Source organism: Lagenorhynchus albirostris, chromosome X (assembly GCF_949774975.1).
Source record: "Lagenorhynchus albirostris chromosome X, mLagAlb1.1, whole genome shotgun sequence".
Taxonomy (NCBI): domain Eukaryota; kingdom Metazoa; phylum Chordata; class Mammalia; order Artiodactyla; family Delphinidae; genus Lagenorhynchus; species Lagenorhynchus albirostris.
Window position 1 is genome coordinate 36,276,083 of NC_083116.1, and position 22,412 is coordinate 36,298,494.

Here is a 22,412-nt window from a genome sequence, read left to right on the forward strand (position 1 = left end):
CCATGTCACATGTTTCTTAATAGGCTTTCAAGAATTTTGCCAGTATAAGAAGTCATTTCATATATTCAAGGTCCAACATACCAGAGACTCAATCATGGCAACATGGCAAATTAATGATGCAGTGGAGGAGAAACCAGCAGATGGCTTGGGGATGCTAGCCCAGAAATTAGTAACATATTTAGTCTTTGGGATGCCAGTGAAGCTAAACAAGGCACTTAAGTGTTATTTGTAGGCTTACGTCATAGGCCAAAGAGGTGGGAAGAAAGGGTGACGGGGGCATGATAGAGCAGAAATTCTGTGGAATTGTTTAATGTCAGAGTTGATTGCTGCTGTTCTGTCTCTTGCCTTAGGTGTATCCCATTTTAAGTTCAAGACTAAGAAAACCTTTCAGAAAGAAAATTGAAAAATTTCAAAGCAAATAAATTAGTAAACGCTCATGGCTGTCAAGTTTCACGTTGCAGATTCCATCTTCTGTTTCCCAAAGGATTCACCCAGGGTTTTCCCCAAACCCCCAGAGTTACTGCTGCTTTTTTGTGTGTGCTCATTACACACTGCTTGGTGCCTCTGTTACAGCACTTGCTTTATCTTGCCTTGCAGTGTCCTTAGTTTCTTACATGATTGTCTTCCCTACCTAGATGGATAGTCCCTTGAGGACCTGGGCTAAATTTTTCACATCTTTGCACCCCTTAAGTAGCTGTGGGGGATTAGGCATAGATCAAAATAAATGTTTGAATAAGAGAGTTCCCTTAGTATACTGAAATAATTGTTTACTTAGGTACATAAGGTAATTAAAGAAAATGTTAGGACCCTATGCAAGGGAAGTGGGAAATGAAGATTAAAGCATCTCTGAACATGTAAACCATAGGACAATAAATTATTTTACAAAAGCAATTTACTTTCATTTTTACGAACCTAGATATAACCTAAGGTGAGACATATCTGTATTTTGTTCTCTATTTATAATTTTAACTCAAGGAGTTTTTTAACACCTTATTTGCTTTACAGTTGCATCAGCTGTCATTTAATGAAGGATGGGAACACAGTTCTTATGAGAGGCTTTTCAAGGTTGACAAAATATTTCAGTATCCTAGTTGCAGCTGCTAAGTCTTGCTATTATAAAGTGAAACAACTGAAATAAAAGTTTAACATGTGCTTCCATATATACTAATTCTACAAATGTGATGAATGAGAAACAGAAATAGCCTGAAAAAAGGAAATGAGAGTGATATTTAACGTCCTGTATATTACCTGTAGTGCACAATTGCAACTTATAAGCATTTGGTACCACAAGGCTGATTATTAGAATTGTTTCACGAGGGACATTTTATTCCCAGTGGCACTACTGTCCAGGTATTTTTTTTTTAAGTCCTCGGAGATGGCCATTTCTGGGAAGTTTTACATGTACTTCCTAGTCTTAAAAAGGTTTGGGTTAGTGGGTGATGGTTTGTCAGAAATGATCTTTCTGTGATGGTCAGACACCTTGCGGGGATCAAAGTTTGAGGTGAGCAATCCCAGGTAATGTCTTCGTGTTGCGCCATTTATTAGTGTCTAGTTAACTATGCTTGAATCTGTTAATGGATGAAACCACACAGAAAGGCTGTGTTGACATAGAAATAAAACTTGAATTCAACAAACAAAACAGTACTTCACCCCCTCTTTCCCAATGAAGAAGGTTTGGGCTAGGGATTGCGACAACATTTTGATCATTGTATTTATTAGCAAGTTCAAGAAAGTCCCCTTGAGAGATGCCTCAAGGGCTCCCATTTGTAATTATCTGTGGCAATATTCGCTCAGGGAGTGGATCCTACCCTACTGTGAGCCCGACTTTCCTTGTCATTCCCCCTGCAATAAATACTAAGCAATACTTGTCTGTGTAACAAATAAACAGTTTGGGGATTAAATAGAATGCAGTGGAAAAAAAGAAGTCCTTTTGATATGCATTTGATAGGAATGTGTTAATTTCAACAAAACATCTGGTATAAAAAAAGTTGTGAATGCAGGACATCTGAGGGAGTTGTGGAAGGAGAAGGGATTTACTGTGCTTAACAATTGCCAGTAGTCAGGCCACTTCCAAGTTGTGATTTTGTCAGACTTGGAAATTAAGTGGGATCAAATCTACTCAGCCCTTCAGTGGGAGAAGATCTAAATCCAGCTGCAGCAAGGAGCAGTTTACTGATTAAGAACTAAGGCTGTACCCAGTGTCTCTTCGCTAGTTTTCATGCTATTAAGGGCAATGCTTAATATTGCCCTTTTTATATTCTGGGTAAAAAAAAAAAAAAAAAAAGACTGCCTTTGTGGTTTACTGGTTGAACTTGTACAGCTGAATCTACAGTAAAAGGTCTTTCTTGGCGTTATTTTACTACAGATTTCAGTGTTCTTACTGTTCTACTTATTTTCTTAATAAGGTAATTCAAACTTAGAATAGTTACTGTAGTTTCAAAGCTTGATTGAAAGATGCATTCAGTATTTTCTCTAAATAAGCAGCAATTATAACAGCACAGCTGTAGTTAAAGATAGAATTTATTATGAATCCTGGCAGTCTTGCTTCTCAATTACACCAGGCTGAAATAAGGTTTATTCAGTTCAATTCCACATTTATTGAGCACTTAACTCAGCATGATACTGTACCAGGTACTGTGGAGCTACAAAGATGAACAATGCATGATATCTACCCTCCATGAGCTTGTAGTCTTGTAAGAGAGATGGATGGACACACAAAAGAACAATGAGGAAGAAAGCATAAGTGCTATTTAGATGTATAAACAACACTACTGAAAGTTAGAGGAATTAGCTGTGGTTGGACAGACTGTAGAAGGTTTTACAGAAGAACTGACATTTAAGCTGAACCTCTGTGGACATTTATGACTCCATTTCAACATTTAAAAGTGAGGATGTGGAGAGGGTATGCATTATGTGTCCAAAAAACTTCCTGAGCCAAATGCAAGGAGGCGGAACAGTGTATGTTGTTTGGGGGAGAGCAGTGAGTAACCCTGTGTGGCTTGAGCTCCAGTGAGAACAGTGGGAGAGAAAATGATAGACTGGGGCTGGATTTTTTTTTTCTAATGGCATTAAGTTGCTGTTGAAAGATTTTCAGCAGAGTAAGAAGATCATTAGGGATGACTCCGGCTGCTTGTACATCGGATGGAGTGAAAAGGATAGAGATGAGAGACAGAACAGTGCAGAGGCTAATTTTAAATATTCCAAATGAGAGATGCTACAGGCCTGAATTAGATTAGTAGCAGGAAGGATGTAAAGAGACGTATAACAGAGACATGGTAGTTATAGAACAAGATGAGACTGTATGTGGGGAGTAAGGTAAAGGGAAGAGTTGACGATGGCTCCAAAGGTTCTTTCTTTTGTGACGGGGAGATGGCACAATTACAAGTGATAGGCAACACGGGAAGAGGTACACTTTTGACACATTGCTTGTAGAAGAGTCATTTTTAATGTCAAAGTAATTTTGGCTTTAATCTTAGGTTATCTTTTTTTCTGAATTTGAGCCTTGAAGATTTTTTAAATTAAAATTTTATTGAAAATTGTTTCCTTTCAACGGTAGTGAGAGTGAAGTATCCTCTTTAATGTATTATTGTCTTATTTCACTTCTGTTTTCCTCCAGTTTTGCTGAGGTATAATTGCCATACAGCACTTTTTAAGTTTAAGGTGTGCAGCATCATGACTTGACTTACACATATCATGAAATGGTGACCACAGTAAGTTTAGTAAACATCCATCATCTCATATAGATAAAAGGAAAAGAAAAAAAAGTTTTTCCTTGTGACGAGAACTCTTACGATTTACTCTCTTAACAGCTTTCATATATAACATACAGCAGTGCTAATTATGTTTATCATGTTGTACATTACATCCCTGGTTCTTATTTATCTTATAACTGGAAGTTTGTGCCTTTGACTGCCTTCATCCAGTTCCCCCTCCCCTCACACCCACCTCTGGTAGCCACAAATCTCATCTCCTTTCCTATGAGTTTGTTTTTGAAGTACAGTTGTCCTACAACAGTGTGTTAGTTCCTGTTGCACAACATAGTGATTTGATATTTCTGTACATTTCAAAACGATCACCACGATAACTCTAGTTACCATCTGTCACCATGCAAAGATATTAGGTAATTATCGACTATATTCCCCACACCGTACATTTCATTCCCGTGACTCGTTTATTTTGCAACTGGAAGTTTGTATTGATACTTCTTAATCTCCTTCACTTTAAAAAAATATATATATATATAATTTTATCGGGTAGTATTATTAATATATTTTTTATATAAAGGCATAATAAGGAAAATAGGGGAACAAGATCCTTGATATCATTATTTTCTTTTAGCCCATGCCACAAAGCAAAACTCAGAAAATAAAAGATAATTTTTATAGGCTACACTTGCTTGAAAAAACATTGATGTTGAAACATTTGTTAATGTACAACTAAACCCTCAAAATTCCTTTTCTAACTAAATATACATTTTGTGGATGAGAAATCTATAAAGAAAGAAATGTTAGTAAACACTGGATGGTTGTTATGGAATTTAAATATCTGTACTTATTACCTAAGAATGTCTGGGTTTCAAGGCTGAATTAAAATAGATTCCAGGCTTCCTTAAAGGTAAACAGCACATCTGTTAATTTGTCTAGGACGATGGAAACTGACTGAATTTTGTATTATGATAAAAGTCAGCATCTTCTCTTCCATCTATTTAGCAATACTTCTGGGTAATCTTTTCTCCTTTGGGGAACTTTCCAGATGTTTTGTGAACATGATTCCAATTTAGAAGAATTGTTTTTATATTGTAGCTGACTGATGTCCTAACTCTGAAACTCTTAGACTGGTGTAATTCTATCCAAGTGTTCCTCTGCAGTATGTGTAGGAGTGCCCTGTGACACTTCGGCTTCCTCGACTGGCCTAGACTGTCAAAGCTGCCTATAGGGGCAGTTTCCGGGAGTCAGTGAATCCAGCCCCTATTGAAGTAATTTCCATTAACAAAGAAAATAACATTGCCAGGTATCATCCAGGGTCACTGAGTTTTGAGCAGTGTTCGTATAGTACAGTGAACATGAACAGCTAATCCCACAAGATTATTTAGATGGTTCCTTAGGTACACATGTCGACTTGTATATTCCAAAAGGAAGAGAAGCCCTGAAATGTAGTGAAAATCACAGGATGGTTGCTGTTGTATACATGGTTAAAAGAACCATCTTCAAATAAAAGATTGCAAACATTAATTTTAATGCTAATGCATTATAATAGTCCAGCATTAAGTAGTGAAACAATCTTAGACAAGTGTCCAGTCTGTATTATGACTACATTTATTTCTTAATATTTCTTTAGAAACTTAATCGCCAGTGCTTAGTTTTATCTGGGTATGGATTATGCCTTCTATGATCTTCCACGGAAAAAACCTCCCAGACCAGAACAACTCGGAGCTACCTCACTCGGCCCAGCAGTTGGCTTGTGTCTTGTGTTTGCTGACCACCTTAAATATTTGCCTATACCAGGCATAATTTCAAAAGTAAAATTCCCATCTGAAAAAAAAATGGTTCTGAAGAACCTAGGGGCAGGACAGGACTAAAGACGCAGACATAGAGAATGGACTTGAGGACACGGGGAGGGGGAAGGGTAAGCTGGGACGAAGCGAGAGAGTGGCATGGACATATATACACTACCAGATGTAAAATAGATAGCTAGTGGGAAGCAGCCGCATAGCACGGGGAGATCAGCTCGGTGCTTTGTGACCACCTAGAGGGGTGGGATAGGGAGGGTGGGAGGGAGGGAGATGCAAGAGGGAAGAGATATGGGGATATATGTATACGTATAGCTGATTCACTTTGTTATAAAGCAGAGACTAACACAACAATGTAAAGCAATTATACTCCAATAAAGATGTTACAAAAAAAACCTGTATATGAATAAATTGATTTTATAAATAGAAAAAGAAAGAGTCACAGGTTTATGGTGTCCAGATGTTGATGATTTTGAGACTGTGGACCCTCTCATAGCTCTCATTTTAACACTGATACAGAGATTGACACAGATGATCAACCCAGTAGATAATGAGACCTATGGTTTTTTGTTTGTTTGATTGCTTGTTTTTTGTTTAAATTGAAGTATAGTTGATTTACAATGTTGTGTTTCTGGTGTACAGCAGAGTGATTCACTTACACATATATATACGTATTCTTCTTCATATTCTTTTCCATTATGGCTTATTACAGGATATTGAATATAGTTCCTTGTGCTATACAGTAGGACCTTGTTGTTTATTTCATATATAGTAGTTTGTATTTGCAAATCCCAAATTCCTAATTTATCCCTCCCCATCCCCTTTCCCCTTTGGTAACCACAAGTTTGTTTTCTATGTCTGTGAGTCTGTTTCTGTTTTGTAAATAAGTTCATTTGTATCATTTTTTTAGATTCCACATATAAGTGATATATGATATTTATCTTCCTCTGTCTGACTTACTTCACTTAGTATGATAATCTCTAGGGCCATCCATGTTGCTGCAAATGGCATTATTTCATTCTTTTTTATGGCTGAGTAGTATTCCCTTGTATATATATACCACATCTTCTTTATCCATTCCTCTGTCGATGGACATTTAGGTTGCTTCCATGTCTTGGCTATTGTAAATAGTGCTGCTGTGAACATTGGGGTGCATGTATCTTTTCAAATTACAGTTTTCTCTGGATATATACCCAGGAGTGGGATTGCAGGATCATATGGCAACTCTATTTTTAGTTTTTAGAGGAACCTCAATACTATTTTCCATAGTAACTGCACCAATTTACATTCCCACCAGCAGTGTAGGAGGGTTCCCTTTTCTCCACACCCTCTCCAGCATTTGTTATTTGTAGATGGCCATTCTGACCAGAGTGAGGTGAAACCTCATTGTAGTTTTGATTTGCATTAAGAGACCTGTGTTTTAAAAGAGAGTATATAAATTAGGAGTTTGGGATTAACATATACAGACTACTATGTAAAAAATAGATAATCAACAAGGACCTACTGTATAGCACAGGGAACTCAGTATTCTGTAATAATCTATATGGGAAAAGAATCTGAGAAAGAATGGATATATGTATATGTATAACTGAATCACTTTGCTGTACACCTAAAACTAACACAACATTGTAAATCAACTATACTCTAACATAAAATAAAATTTGTTTTAAAAAAGAGAGTATAGACTTTCTTGCCCAAAACCATTTCAAAGAACTTTTTTCCCTATAAAATTTACTGGCTAGCATTTCACTTTTGTTGGAACATTGACCTATGATTATTTTATTCAGTATTCTTGTGGGACACCTATCAATTTTAGTGTCCCAAATTTTCTTAAGCAAACACATTTCGTGGTTCTGGTATTTTCAGAGTTTCTATAGAAACTAGAAATTTGGGAACCTTTTTTTAAAAAAAAATCCTACTGCTCTGATTTACAGTTCTGTATATGAAAAGAGGAAGTCTTATCACCTCAACTCAAGCGAAATTAGTAGTGCAGCCACCCATGATGTGCTAGTCCTGTGTGTCTTGTGCTTAAGGGAAACTGGTAGGAATCCAGGAGCTTACAATATTATTAGAGTGGTCATACCTAAACTTGTGACAAGGTAACCAGGCCTCTCAGGCAGTGAGCCATGTTCACAGAGGGAGCTGGAAGTCTGCCCTGTGCTAGTGAAGTCAGAGCCAGTATGGAGGTGTGAGGAGTAACAGCCTCAGGAGTACTTCCTTTGGAGAGTGATGCTCCTTTGTTGGACTTTCATTTGATATTTGTTTCATAATGACTGAATATTTAGGTTTCCCAAGGACTTTGTTGCTTTCCCTTTGATTTTGTTTGTTCTGGTGTGTAGGCCTCTAATCTAAGGGATATAAGCCTTCTTTTTGTTGTTGTTGTTCTCTCTCCCCCGTTTTATAGCTAGATATAACCCAAGGTATTAAACGTTTGTGACTTCTTTAGGTCAGACAGTAAGGAAGTGATTGAACTCAGTCAGGAGGCTTGGGCCATATTTCTGATTCAGTTACTAAGTGATCTCCTGTAAGACTTGTACTCAGAGGTCTTTGCGTGTGACCACAACTGTAGGCGAGTAGCCTAGCAACACCAAAGTAGAAGTCAGAGCTCAGCTCCCGAATTCAAAATAATTGCAGGAAGTCCAGAATGATCAATAAAGAATGAAGGCAATATTTCTTTTAAAAATAGTTCTGCTTGGTTTAGTGACACAGGTAACTCCAAATGGGCTGAGTGTTTTTAAATAGAAGTCTTCCAGAGATCTGCTTTTTCATACACACACAACACAACACACACACACACACACACACACGTGTAATTATGATGTTACAGTGCACGTAGATGGTTAATTCTAAAGTTCTGAAAATAGTTTCTCTTTCAGCAAGTCCTGTACTTCTCTTCCAACCTTAATTACAAAGTTGATTTGCTTAGCGGAGCAGACCCTTCTTTTCCTGTCAGCCTAGGTCTGTTTGAATTAACACAGATTTTGAATTAGTGGAGTTCAAATTAATGACGTTTTATTCTGCTACGAAGAGTTTGTTTTCCATCACTGATAATTATTTCCAGGAAAGTTAAGTCCACAGAAAATATTCTCTCAGTTTCCTTCACTTTGTTTACCAAAGTCTAAGAAGTGGCTTTTAGTTACATGGGGGAGGGAGAGCAAAGGAAAATGAGGTGCTACAACCTGGCCTCTCAGATGTGTGGAGCAGGCTCTGAGCAGCATTCTAAACCATTATTTCTTGTAAAAGGCAAACCAGACCTGGGAATGTTAAAGTCTAATGTGATTGAGGGAATCTGTGCTGGTGCGTACTACGTCTTTAACCCCCATAAGCCCCGTGGGTTGTCAGAACGTCTCAGTTGACGAGCATTCTGCCAGCCCCACCAGGGGGGCATCACAGGTCCACCCATCTTCTCCAGAGTCAGCTCTTCTCCCTCTAGATCATTCTCATTGCCTCTGAGGGTTGATTTCCAACAAGTCCCCTTTCCCCCTTAGACGCTTACTCACCTGAAATCCCACAGAGAACCGGAAGAGTAGGCAGAGGATATTTTTAAGGATTTTTTTTTAAATTTGTGAACTGACATCTGATTTCTTTTAGACCCATGTTCATTTAGAGAGACTGTTATCTTGTGCTTCTTTTTTCTGTGCCTGCCCTTGCTGACTTGTGATTCATCCAGTTCATAAGATTTTCCTTTATAAGAAGGTGTGAAAGGCATAAAAAGATGAGTAATATGGGTCCCTGTATGTTCCAAGCTACAGCAAAATAGTAGTAATAATCACTGCACAAACATAAGAGGCCACTGAGCTCTTCCAGGTTGCAAAGCATCTGTGTTTTCCGCGGGGGGTGGGGTGGGGTGGGGTGTGGGGGGGGAGGGAAGGCCTGTGAGATCAAAGCAACTCTGTAACTCTATCATGGAAGTAGATTATTATCTATTTATAGCAGTCTATGAGTTCTAGATTGAAAAATGTCACCAAACTGTGCTGCACTGTGAATGCACAGTAATCTAACTAAAGACTCAAAACGCCAGTTACCACCATAGCGAAACTTCTATGAGGGAAGGTGTTCCACAGGACTGCAGTTGAACAGACTATGCCCCTATGTGTAGACTTGTACTTGGCATATAGCGAGCACTCAATAAATATTTGCTGCATTAATTAGTTCACGGTCATAGATATTCTCTTCCATCAGTAATCATTAGGACTGCCACTTATTCACTACAAGTTTTGCTGCTGTGGGGGACAGAGCTATTGTCACATGACTGTAATTTAAATTGCATGGCTTTTATCCATTGCATTTTTTCCATCCCCAAATGATGCAGTTTCCTTTTAGTATCTATTGTGGTTTTCCTAATATGTACTGCAGTACAGAATCAGCAATTGTTGTTATTTCAGCAGCATATTGCGAAGCTTTTCCAACATATTTCATTACCCCATGTGCTTGTCTCATGGAAACAAAATCAAAGTAGGACCTCTTCAATGGGAGAATTAAGTAATTTTTAATGGTAATAGAATGGGAAACTATACATGTGAAATTTTTCTTTGCCTTTGAAAATTAGATTTATCAAGATATAAACCAAACAAAAGATGAAGCATTAAAATATCCTTTTCTCTTCGACCAGGCTCACTTTAAACATTTGTTGAAAGGAATAAAGTAAAAATCTGTTCCAAGTTAAGAGACAGGAAGGTAGGTTGGATTAAAGTCCGAGGGCTTTAGCAGTACATGAAGAACGACATATTTCTCCTGTGCCAGGTCCATGCATGGTGGTGTGCTATTTACTGGAAAATGGGCATTGAGGTTACCTTGCCCTGACGAGCTTATAGTCTGACATACTTATATACACACAATCAGAACACAGTGTGGCATTTACAACAAGGTCAGATTCTCTAGTTGCGAGAGCTTGATAAAAGGGAATTAAATACCTTATTTTAAAAATGTATAACTTTTCTGCTGTGCGATTCTTCTATGTAGCTCAGCAGCTAGGGAGAAATGACAGGCCAGAATGGATGGCCCAGACTGAAAGGGCGAAAAGAACAAGGGGAAAGCACAACAAGGAGAGAGCAACACCTACTATAAAGAGAGGTGAGGAGGGAATGGATTAGAAACGCAGAGGAGGGCAGTAGTGATGACTGTGTTCGCTGCCCTCACAGCACAGCATTTGCGCTCTGCTGCTCCCTCACCCTTATCTGCTCAGTTTGTAGATTCTGCGTGACTTCAGCATGCTGGCAAGTCCCAGGGGCCTGGCAGTGTTGGGAAGCTCACTGCTTTATTGTTCTAGCTGTTCCCCGGTGCCTTTGGCATCATTTTCTTCTTCCTACTCCATACATCCCTGGTAGAGTATTATTGGATTAGGACAGAGTTGGTCAACAAACATGTGAAAGATGAGTGGATGGGGCGGGGGGACAAGGGAAGTCGGGAGATGCAGCAGATAAGTCCCAACTCCACTACTCAGTAGCTGTGTGACTTTGGGCACATCACTTTCTGCTCCAGTTCTCCCAGATGTCAAGTGAAGGGTGTGGACTAGATGGTCTCTAAGTGCTTGTAGCTCTGACATTTCGTGACTCGATGACTATAGGGGTCTTGTTCTTGGAGGAACACCTATTATGGTTTCTAATATAATGTAGCATTAGCTTGTCAACTTCACGAGGCTGTTTTGAGCGTCAGCTAGGATAGAAGATGCGAAGACCCTTTAGAAATTCTATGAAGAATCATATAAAACAAAGGTGATACGAATGATTTAAAGGAAACTTTCCCCCAAAGATACCACATAGTGATAAAAATTAAGGTAGTTCCATTTAAACGAATGTAAGGAAAGTTACAGAGGCCTTAAAAACAGGCGTGTAGTTATGCTTCATTGTAGAGATATATGTCGTTGGAAATTACACAGATCAAAGAAACTGATTCTGTAACCTTGTGTGGTTAAGCAGCTAGGCTTCTGGGGGTGAGGCCCTTGACTTTTCATCCCAACCCCCATCCTTCTGCTCTTCAAGGGTATCCTATAAACCCCAGAAAGAAACAGGCAGTGGCTTGTGTACCTTCCTCTGTCACCATCACTCATCTACTCCCCGAAGGCTGAAATAGAACATTAAAACCAGTACGGAATGGAATGGGTCATCTTGACCCAATGGCAGCTGCCTTACTTAATGTTCCCATCCCTCCCCGCACCCCCGTTCTTCTCTTTCATCTCCTTCTTGTGACATTTTACAATTCTTTCTTCCTTTCCTTGGTAGAGGAAGAAGAGGAAGAAAAGGAGGAAAACATCCAGAAGGTGGGGGAGGGGAAGAAGAGAAGGAAAATAAAGATGAAAAACATCTCGGTTGAGGCAGTGGAGAGGACTGGAGTCCTTCGCTCCCCCTTCCTCAGCAGGACCGAGTTGATAAGTTGATTTTGGACCTCATCTTCAAGACTGACTTAACCCTTTTCCTTTGTTACCTTTAGTCCCCTGTCAGAGACATCTGAGAAAATCAGAGACAGGCCCCACAGTAAGAACCAGCATGCTAGCTCTCAGCAGGCCTGCACCATCTAGGACTGACACGAGTTTAAGAAACGACAGTAAACCCGTGGGTAAGACCAAGCCACCTTCACACGGAACACAAGTTAGAGTGACACCATATGTTTTGCAGTTTACAGAGTTTAATTTATAGATTTGATTACCATGGAAAGAGGGAAGGAAAAAAAAATTGCATGACTCTTGTGGTGAGTATGAGAGGGCTTATTCATTCACGTTGGAAAAGCAAAGTTAAAAATCAGAAACAGGCCCGCCAGCCTAGATACGTCCGAAACTAGTACTTTGGTAACGCTGTTATGACTTCCAGTAGATTAAATTTCAAATTGTGGAAAGGCTTCAGAATAAGGGAAGGCTTAGTGTCCCACTAATAGGGCTTATTAAATTTAGATAAAACAGATGTTTTTCAATGACAGCAGCTCTGAGTCACCAAGATCAAAATGGAGAAAGAAGAGAACAAAAACAAGCCAAGACTTTCACTAAAAAAGTACCATTTATCTCCGTTGCAGAACTTGCCCACACTTATAACCTAAAGCATCCAGTTAAACCCCAGGAGAAGAAGCATTAATTGGGGGGAAAATTCCTTAAAACTGACTGAATGTGCATAGACTGAAGTTGATTTGCTAACATTCTAGAGGCGCTGCTGTGAAAAGAGAATGGGCCATAGAGGCAGGCAGCCCAGAGTTCAAATGTCAACTCTCTTACCTGTTTTTGTGACCTTGGGCAAGTTGCTTAATCTTGCTGAACTCACTGAACCTCGGTTTCCTCATCTACAAAATGGGGTTGTTTTGAGGACTCAACAAGGTAATACATGTCTAACACCTGGCTCACGGCAGGCGCTCCATAGATATTGGCTCTTTTGTATTTAAAGCTCTTTTTGCTCATAGTGTCATGTCTAAGTATATTAGGAGGACCAGTTTCTTAGAACTTGATTAAGAGCTTTAGATTAGCAGTCTCCTAAGAGGGGTGCACCCAGATGATCCATTGTGGGGCAGGAAGAAAAGATTAGCAATTCTATTTATGATCTTTTTATCTAAAATATAAGAAAGTACTGAAGTAGTATTATTTTCAACTTGTGGTTTCTTTGCAGGAATCTTCTTAAACCATTTGACCATTGTGCATAGGTTAGCTAAAGCTAGATAAAGCCACTCAGGATGGACAAGGGGCTTAAGAAGATTCCTGCAAAGGAACAATGGAGTGGTGATAATAGTCATACTACAAGCACAAGGCAAGGACAAGAAAAAGGGGGAGCTAGCTGCCACTTCTCCTGCAAGTCACTTTGTAACTTGGTCGGCCAAGTCATCAAGTAAAAATGAAGATAATCTAATCAGACCTGACAAGATGTCAGCCCCCAGATAAGAAGGAAATTATCAAGAACATTATTTGAAATATGTATTTATACCCACTGTTTTTTTTTTAACAACAGTGCTTATTCTAAGTCTATACTATGCTTTGGATATATTAGCTATACATGACAGTAGTACATTTATGTATTTTATAAGTAAATATACATATTGAGGATGTGTGCTCAGACTTCTACTGATAAGAATGCTCAGTCAACAGTGTGGAGACCTTTGGGTTAGATGAGGAAAGCACGGAGCTTCTCAGCTCTCATTCTCTGTCTGCTGCTTACAGAGTATTTTTGTTTTGTTTTTCCTAAGGATTTTGCTGGAGCATAACCAGTAGGATAGAGAATAACATACCTAAATCCATTGAAGACAAATTGAGTACCGTTCAGGGAACCACATCTCTTGGTAAACATTTTTTTTTTTGTATGGAAGTAAAAAGCCAATCCGTGCCCTGGAGATTTTTTAAAACCTAGCTCAGGAAATCTAAGAGTTACATTACAAAGCAACATGCGAATGCATGGCTGCAGGATAATGGAAATTCTTGATGAAGTACCTCGCTTGATGTAGTAGATTTCTTACTAGAAAAAAAATGTGTATACATTTAATTTCTGTAACTTTACCCGCAATTCTGGGTCACTTGGTAACAAGTAAACCAGTAGCAGAGAGTGTACAACAGATCCTTCCAGGAAAGACGCTAACCTTGTCTGACCATTCCTCTCAGCCTTCCTGTCGATGTCTTTTACATATATTCATATATTATTTTGTAATCTGTTCTTATATCCTCTGTGGCTCTCCACTTAATAAAAGGCAGATAGCCTTAATAAATATTTTGAAAATGAAAGAAAATGAGATGAAGGCTTCTCAGAAACACCAGAACCTGAAAGGGTAGCCATTATCCCCTTTCGATGGTCACAGTAAATTCCTAGAGCAGATAACTTGCTTAGACCTTCTCATCATAAGGTTGAAGGGTCAATCTTAGTCCTGGGGCTCCGTTCCTTTCGCCAGAACCATGATATGGAGGCAGCCCTGTGGGCATAAACTTAACAAATATGCCGATGACCAAAGTTCTTTGACAGCCACTACTTATTGAGCACCTGGTGTATGTAAGGCACTTCTGCAGGTATTATTATTTTGTCCACTTGCCACAGTAGCTCTGTGAGGAAGGTACTAGTATTATCGCCATTTTATAGGTGAGGACATGGAGGCTGGCACAGGTTAAGAGACTTGCCCAGATGTCACACAGTTAGTGTGCAGTGGTGCCAGGATCCAAATGTAGTTATGTCTGACTCTAGAATCCAAGCTCTTAGCCATTCTCCTCTGCTGTGTTCTATAGGACTGTGAGATAAGGCTCATGTATTAATAATGACTTCAGGTTTTCATTTTTAGGAGCTACATGCATTGGCAGTAAGTCACAGTTATTACACCTTGGAGAAGTGCTTTTGATGACCCTGGGGAAATAATACTTGTTCAGCGTTGTGGAAGTTTCTCTAGATTCTACGAGAAAGGCAATAAAATTTACATTTAATCCAATTCGAGAGGTAGTTCAGTTTTATAGTATCCTATCTTAGAGAACACAGAGACAAGATCCTTAGAAACGCTGAAAGTCTATGACAGGTTATTTTTGTGTTACATTCTCTTAAAAGTAGAGATTATCTCACGCTTTCAGATTTCCCAAGATGGAACTTGCTGGTGGTCATACTGTTAATCTGTTTTCCATACCCACAGATTTTTTTTTTTATTGCCAAGACTATATTGAGAGCACTGTTTCAATACCCTATAGTAATGAATGACCCAAGTCATATTGAGTCTTAAAGATGAACCTGAGTCATTATGTCCATTACACTCTGGTAGAATATATTTTAAAAGATTTCGTCAGAAAAATAATTAAAACAAAAACCAGTTTCTAGCAGTTCGTTTCTAAAAACCGTATCAAGTAAATCCAGAAACTCTGCAGGGAAAGCATTATGTGGATGTTACACGGAGGGAGATGAGGAATACCCGCCATATACACCAAACATTTAGCCGTATGTTTCTTCATGTATCTTGTATTTTCCAGTTGTAGTTCCACTCGACTAAATCAAATTCACAACCTCGTCTCCTAATTTAAAGGTGAGGAACTTGTGGCTGGGAGGCAGATTCTTGACACTATTGCTCTGGTCATCAGAGCATGCAGCCCACAGAGTATTTTTCCCTCCTGGTGGGTAGCTGTGGCCATCTCAGAGAGTAGAGGCTTTTAAGAATTCGAGATTAGAGCAATTCAAGAACTTTAAGCCAATCGGAGGGCAACAGGTGATAAAACTCTAAAGCCTAAGGGAATCCTGCAGGATAGGAGCCAAATAACATATGAAAACCTCCAGCACCCATCCCACTGGATTTCCCTCTCCCTCTTACCCTTCCACTCTTCCTTCTTTGTGTTCTCTCTCTGCCCCTTTGTGTGTCTCTATTTGTTTGTTTCTTTGCTTCCCACTTCATTTTCCTGCTTCTTGTTTTCTCTCCCTATCCATCTTTCCTTGCATATATTTCCTTTTTCTTTTTCTTTCCCACCTTCCTACTTTCTCTTCCTTTTGTTCCATGCCTTAGTTCTTTCCTCTATTCCCTGTTAATTACCTATCATATCACGTTTAAAAATATATATTCCAATGAATAAATTTTAATGTTAATGTTCATCAAGCAGCAGGTAGGTTGTACTCATTACTCTAAAGGGGAAAAACATCTCCCAATTAAGTAACACTTTACATGTGGCTTACAATTGAAAATTTCCCTTTTTTGGGTCACAGCTCTCACCAAAATAAGGTTCCCTTCCTCCCTCCTTAACCATGACCTTGTCCTTTGTTGCTCCTCTCTACCCTTCGGTTTGATGAACAGTCACTTAACTTTTTTGCATTCTGTTTTGTGTCTATTATTTTTTTAACAGTGAGAAGCTAACATTGCTACTTAATGTGAAAGAGAGGATATAGAAAACTTTTCAGATTTGGGTTTAGGATTCTGGTATTCTAAGTTCCTGGAATTCAGACATGTCACATGAGGAATGGCAGAATTTCCAGATGATTGAAACCCCTCGTGAAAAAGCTGTTTTGGTTTTTTTTTTTTGTCTTAATTTTAGACTAATGTATGCTTGATTTGCTTTTCTTCACCTATCCAAACAGGGATTTTTAATTTTGGTTTTAATTACTTCCTTGTCCTGAAAAATGATTGCCTGTAATTATGAAGCCCTTCGGCAGTTTGGTAACTTTCCACTGTTTAACCAATTAAGGTCATCAGTGTTTTAGAAAGCAAAGGAATGAATGGATGAGTGAGTGAATGGCTAGCTGGCTAGATTCTTAAATAATTTCTGTTGCATGCTCTATTGTTTGTGATGAGCCTTACATATCTAAGGCTTTGTCTCTTTTCAGCTGTTTTTTTTTCCCTCATAGTTTCCAGGTACTGTCACAAACCCTTTGATTCTTTGATAGCTAATTCCTTTTTTTAATGTTCATTTTCATTAAAGTGCTATTTAACATTAGATATTAACTTTGACAGATGTTAATGCTGCTTCTCAATTAGGTGAAATATATTCTTGGGAGGATGCCAATTTGAATTTGAATATATTTGAATTTGGTATTGAATTAAACTGTTGTTTAAACCTTAGCCATCCATCATACGGGTGATGGAGCAGCCCGCAGGTTTTTGTACATAAGTGTTCTTTTTTTCCTAGCGATATTTAAACACTAGGAAATGGCTTCCTACTGTAGCAAAGATAACTTCATACGAGTTTATTACAAGATCTCTTTCTTTGTCAGTTCCTCAGACTGCCTAGAATTTAAATTGGCAGACACTACTTTGGTATAAAATGCTTTCCATGGACAATATTAATATTTTAAAGTCCTTTTTGCTCCTGCAGATTTCCAGTAGACAGGAAGTCTAGCTCTGTCTACCCTTCGGCTACTAATGAATGCTATTAAATTATTATTTATCTTCTTTAGGCAGAGGCACTGCAGGTATGAGATCAGAATTGCCTAGTAAAGCAAGCATTTCATTTTAAAATTAAAAAAGAAACCCATAATCCAGTCAAAGGTGGCGACTAAGGTACACATACTAGAAAGAATTGTGGACTTGAGTCAGAGAATCTGGGTTGTACCCCTACCTGTGTCACTAACTAGCTGGGTCACCTTGAGCAAGTCACTGCCCGACTCCAGACAGCATAGCCTCTCTAAAGGCTAAGCTTCCACATCACATATTCTATATACTAAAGAGAACGGGGCTGAGGGAAGCTGAATCCTCTTGTTTATCAGCCATCCACACCAGCCTAGCAGCTCTGAGGTCAGTCTCCAGCCACATTTTTCATCTTTTTCTTATAATCCCTTAAATCCTTGCTAGGCTTTCATTGCTAGTTCTTTTCCCTAGGAATTTGCATTTAGAGATATTGAGGGGTTCCTGCCTTTTAGAATTTGTCTGTGTTCATGAATTTAATGAAAAGTTACTTAGAGTTGATGAAAAACGCAAGAATTAAAAGTCTTGTTTGAATGAGTGTTTCTGTAAAATCAGACTGTTTCCATCACGATTAATGTACCTTCACTATTTCAGAGTTTTGAAGTTAAAACACTTGAGTGTTGGTATGGCGAGGCATGATTGTTATTTATGTTATTAGCCATACTAGGCCTCCCCCACTCACTCTTTGTTCTAAACATTCTTTTTTTAAAAGCCCCAAATGATTGAGCACCCAGCTCCATATCACGAGGAAAGCTTGCTAGCCTGATCCTCAGTTACGTTTTAGGTACTTGACAATTTCATTGATTTGAAATAATAGTTTGAATTGCACTGAGCTAAAATATACCTTTCACTGATTTGCTAGGAAATAAACAAAATAATAACTTGCCTCAAAGTGTTGAGAAATTAACTGCATGGCAACTTCAACATGTGTATTTTTTTAATGTAAAAGCTAGAGCTAGATACAAAAACCTTTTCATTAAAGGAGGCCTAGCACTATAATGAAAAAACCAGACAGTAACAGGTGTTGGCAAGGATGTAGGGAAATTGGAACCCTCGTACATTGCTGGTGGGAATGTAGAATGGTACAGCTACTATGGGAAACTGTTTGATGGTTCCTCAAAAAGTTAAACATAGAATTACCACATGACCCAGCAATTCCACTCCTAGGTATCTACCCAAGAGAAATGAAAACATTATTGTCCACACAAAAACTCATACATGAATGATCATAGCAGCATTATTCATAGTAGCCCCAAAGTGGAAATAACTCAAATGTCCTTCAACAGATAAATGGATAACAAAATGTGATATATCCATAGAATTGAGTATTATTGGGTAATTAAAAAGATGATGTACTTTTACAAAATGTAACATGTCAAATTTATCAAACAGAAGAAAATATATTAAAAAAGGATGAAGTACTGATACATGCTACAACATGGATAAAATCTCAGAAACATTATGCTAAGTGAAAGAAGCCAGACACAAATGGCCACATATTGTATGACTCCACTTACATAAAATGTCCAGAACAGGCAAATCCGTAGAGACAGAAAGGAGATTAGTGCTTGCCAGGAGCTGGGGGGAGGGGAGAATAGGGACTGACTCCTAATGGATATAGGGTTTCTTTTTGGTGTGATGAAATGTTTTAAAATTGGATGGGGTAATGATTGTACAATTCTGAATATACTAAAAACCATTGAATTGTGTACATTAAAAGGGTGACTTTTATGGTATGTGAATTATATGTCAATAAAGCTGTTATATATGAAAAACATTTGCGACTATATTACTATAATTATTTGAAATTATAAAAGTGTATTTAAATTACAACATTTTTGCCAAGGGCTGGAAGGAGGGAGGAATGGGGAGCTGATGTGTAATGGGTACCGTGTTGCAGTTGGGCAAGATAAAAAAACGTTCTGGAGATGGTTGGTGATGGTGGCTGTACAGCAATGTGAATATATTTAATCCCACAGAAATGTACACTTAAAAATGGTTAAAACGGTAATTTTTATGTTATGTATGTTACCACAATAAAAATCTATAACCCGAAAAATTATATTTTATGTTATTCTAATGTATAAGGCTCTTTTCCCCTTTTTTGCTTTTCACAAGGAAAACTGAAAGTGTGATTGGCCTTTGGGTTTTTATGCATGGGATTCTTCTGGTCTGTGTTTTAGAACTTCTCTCCTGTGGCAGGTCTGGGGCTGGGGGGACGTTACACACACACCATATATGTCTTCATCTTGGCTTTGAATGACAACTTGAAAATATTTTTTTAAACTTTATTTGCCAGTTGGAAAATAAAAGAAGCCAAGCCATAGGAAATTTATGTTGTTAAATTATAAAGTAGTGAAGTGCTGTTCTCAGAGTATGAATTATCACAGATTTCCTGATTTTCTTGGTTAATCTTGGCTCCTCGAATGGGGAAAAACATGTATGCTTTATATATAACATCTCTATCTTTCTGTAAGCATTTTCCTCTGTATAGCAGGATAGAATGAACACCAAAATGTATTGAAAATACTTACAAACATAGGGGTATATTTGTACAGTAGAGTGAGTGAGTTTCTGAATGCGAAGGAAGGGATGGAAAAAAGAAAATCCAACAATGAGGAACTCACTGAAAAAGGAATTATTTCCGAAGGTCATGGAACTTTGTTATGACCCAAGCAGTTTGTAGGCTCTAAGTTTTTAACCTCTTAAGGATTAATCTGTGAAAACATTTTCTATGCCTGGCTCTGCTTTATAGGACATTTGAAGAGCGACAGCGCAAATGCCAGCAGTACCATTAATATAGTGTGTAATCAGAGGTGTGTTTGTTTTCTTGACCAGGAAGTGGTTTCTTTTAAAAGTACGAGGAACACACAGTGCCTCTGTGTGTGTGTGTGTGTGTGTGTGTGTGTGTGTGTGTGTGTGTGTGTGTGTGTGTGTGTGTGTGGTGTGTGGATGTCTTTGTGTTTTCTGTCTGTTCTACTGTTGCAGGAAGAATTACGATCTTCCAACGTTTTTGTCCTTTACAGTTGGGTTTTTCTACAGTTAGGCACTGTGGTACACTACCCTTGATTACAGGGTCCAGTCAGACTTGATGTACTCAGAAATCCATTGATGTGATTAATGGTCTCCTAATCATAATTTTATTTCCTAAGATTAGTGCTATTTCCTGAAGTGTCACAATTTTTGAGTCATATCTTGAATTATCCTTTATAGGGAACTGAAATCCTTGTATTTTTAGTGTGTAATTTGCATGATTATTTTCATTTTCTTTGATTTCTTTTGCTTGAAGAAAATAAAATTTTTATCTTTTTTTGAACTCTTTAGATGCTGTTCTATGGTAACTGGTCAACCTAGTATGAACCTTTTTTTTTTTAACAACGTGAAATATGTATATATTTTTTCCAACAGTGCTAGACCCAGAAATCTTCCCACAAGTTTCCACTACTCTGGTTTTTATTCTCCTCAAAAGTAAAATAAAACATTGTCAGGTTCTACAAGTAACAGGGAAACATACAAGGAAATAACTGTACAGGAAATATAATTGATCGTTCAGTTTTTACAACTGAATTGGTCACAGAATTGGCTAGTAAACACAATCTACTGAATGAACAAAAATAACGACTTCTAAAATCTTTGGAGCCTGTGAATACATTTGAAGATTTGGGCACCTTTCTCACCTGAGATTTGTTTTTAATCTCATACCTTTTTCAAATGATTGCCTGCCTTTGAAACTAAGAACTCTCATATCTAGTGATTGCTTTAATATTTGCTTTGTTTTCAACAGCGCCCTTAAAGATAGCCGTTTTCCCCCAATGACAAGGGATGAGCTGCCGCGGCTGTTCTGCTCAGTGTCTCTGCTCACTAACTTCGAAGACGTCTGTGATTATTTGGACTGGGAGGTAAGGCTATAGAGAATTTTTAAAGAAAAATGAAAGTAACTCCTGAGTAATTGTTTAAAAATTAGGCCCAGAAAATAACTCTTTCAGCCCATTTCCTATCGTAATGGAGGTGGAGAGTAACTTGGATAAACCTCACAGCTGATCAATGAGATTGTAAGCAAAGGAGTTTTTCTTTCTTTTTTTTTTTTAAAGGCAAAGTACCCTGTGTTGTTTTAATCCCCCAAACTGAATTTGCTCTTCATTTTTATCCTATTACTTCACTACAGCACCTCATAAAAGCTGTTAACAAGTAGTAGGCAGGACTGATTGGAATTTATTTCTCCTCTTAATTCCATTCCAATGCACTCTGGTGTGACTGCCACCAAGCAGTTAAGGTAGTCAGGGGATACATCACAGAAACAAGGAGCAAAAGGGTTAGGATAATACATCACTTGGGGAAGTCAGCTCATGGATAATAACAGGGTGTTGGTTAACTACAGGTAAACCATGCTAATTCATTCTTGGCTACCTTAATCTGTGTATTTCCACACACTAACACGTAAGGGTATATATATCTAGGGTGTCTCTGTGCGTTGGGATTATCTGAGTAGCCTATATTGATCATATTTTTGTTCTTCGTTAGTATGTGGGGTTGAGTTGTTAAGGAAGTTCAAAGATTCTCACCATGATTTGTTTTGGTGGTTGGGGGGAGTTAGTTGAGTGTATGTCTATGAAATTTTACACGCAAACATACCCATGTTACCTGACTGCTTACTGTATTCAAGGCATGTGCTACATGTACAAAAGTGTTAAAATTTGGTCCCTGCCATAAACATCTTAGAGTCTAATAGCAGAGAAAAGGAGTATACACAATCACGAAGAAGTAAGTGCTGTAAGAATTAAACAATGGGAATTCAGTGATATACAGGGCATTCTTGTGCATACACATACTCGTAAATGACATGACTGTATCATCATGATATAACATGTTTAATTCTACTGCCTTTTTAGAATGACTGTCCCCCATGATAACTGAGATATTTTGCTTTGTGGACAGACCACTTTCTTGACAGTTAATTTTATTTTTGGCTTTCCCCTCATTCCTTGTGAGACTTTGGACAACTTACTCCATTGCGATTCAGTTTTTCCACACAGAGAAAAAGACATTTATAAAGTTCGTAATATTCATTGAAAAAAATCTCTGTGATATA

The 22,412-nt window shown here is 38.2% G+C and overlaps 1 protein-coding gene across 2 annotated transcripts in view; it reads left to right on the forward strand.

The window, feature by feature from the left end:
- Positions 1 to 22,412, forward strand: part of AMMECR1 (AMMECR nuclear protein 1) — a 106,631-nt gene that overhangs the window by 63,435 nt on the left and 20,784 nt on the right. For both annotated transcript variants that reach the window (XM_060138355.1, XM_060138356.1), the window contains one exon: positions 21,108 to 21,222. In XM_060138355.1, the coding sequence (XP_059994338.1) occupies positions 21,108 to 21,222 (115 nt within the window). The remainder of the gene's footprint in view (positions 1 to 21,107; positions 21,223 to 22,412) is intronic.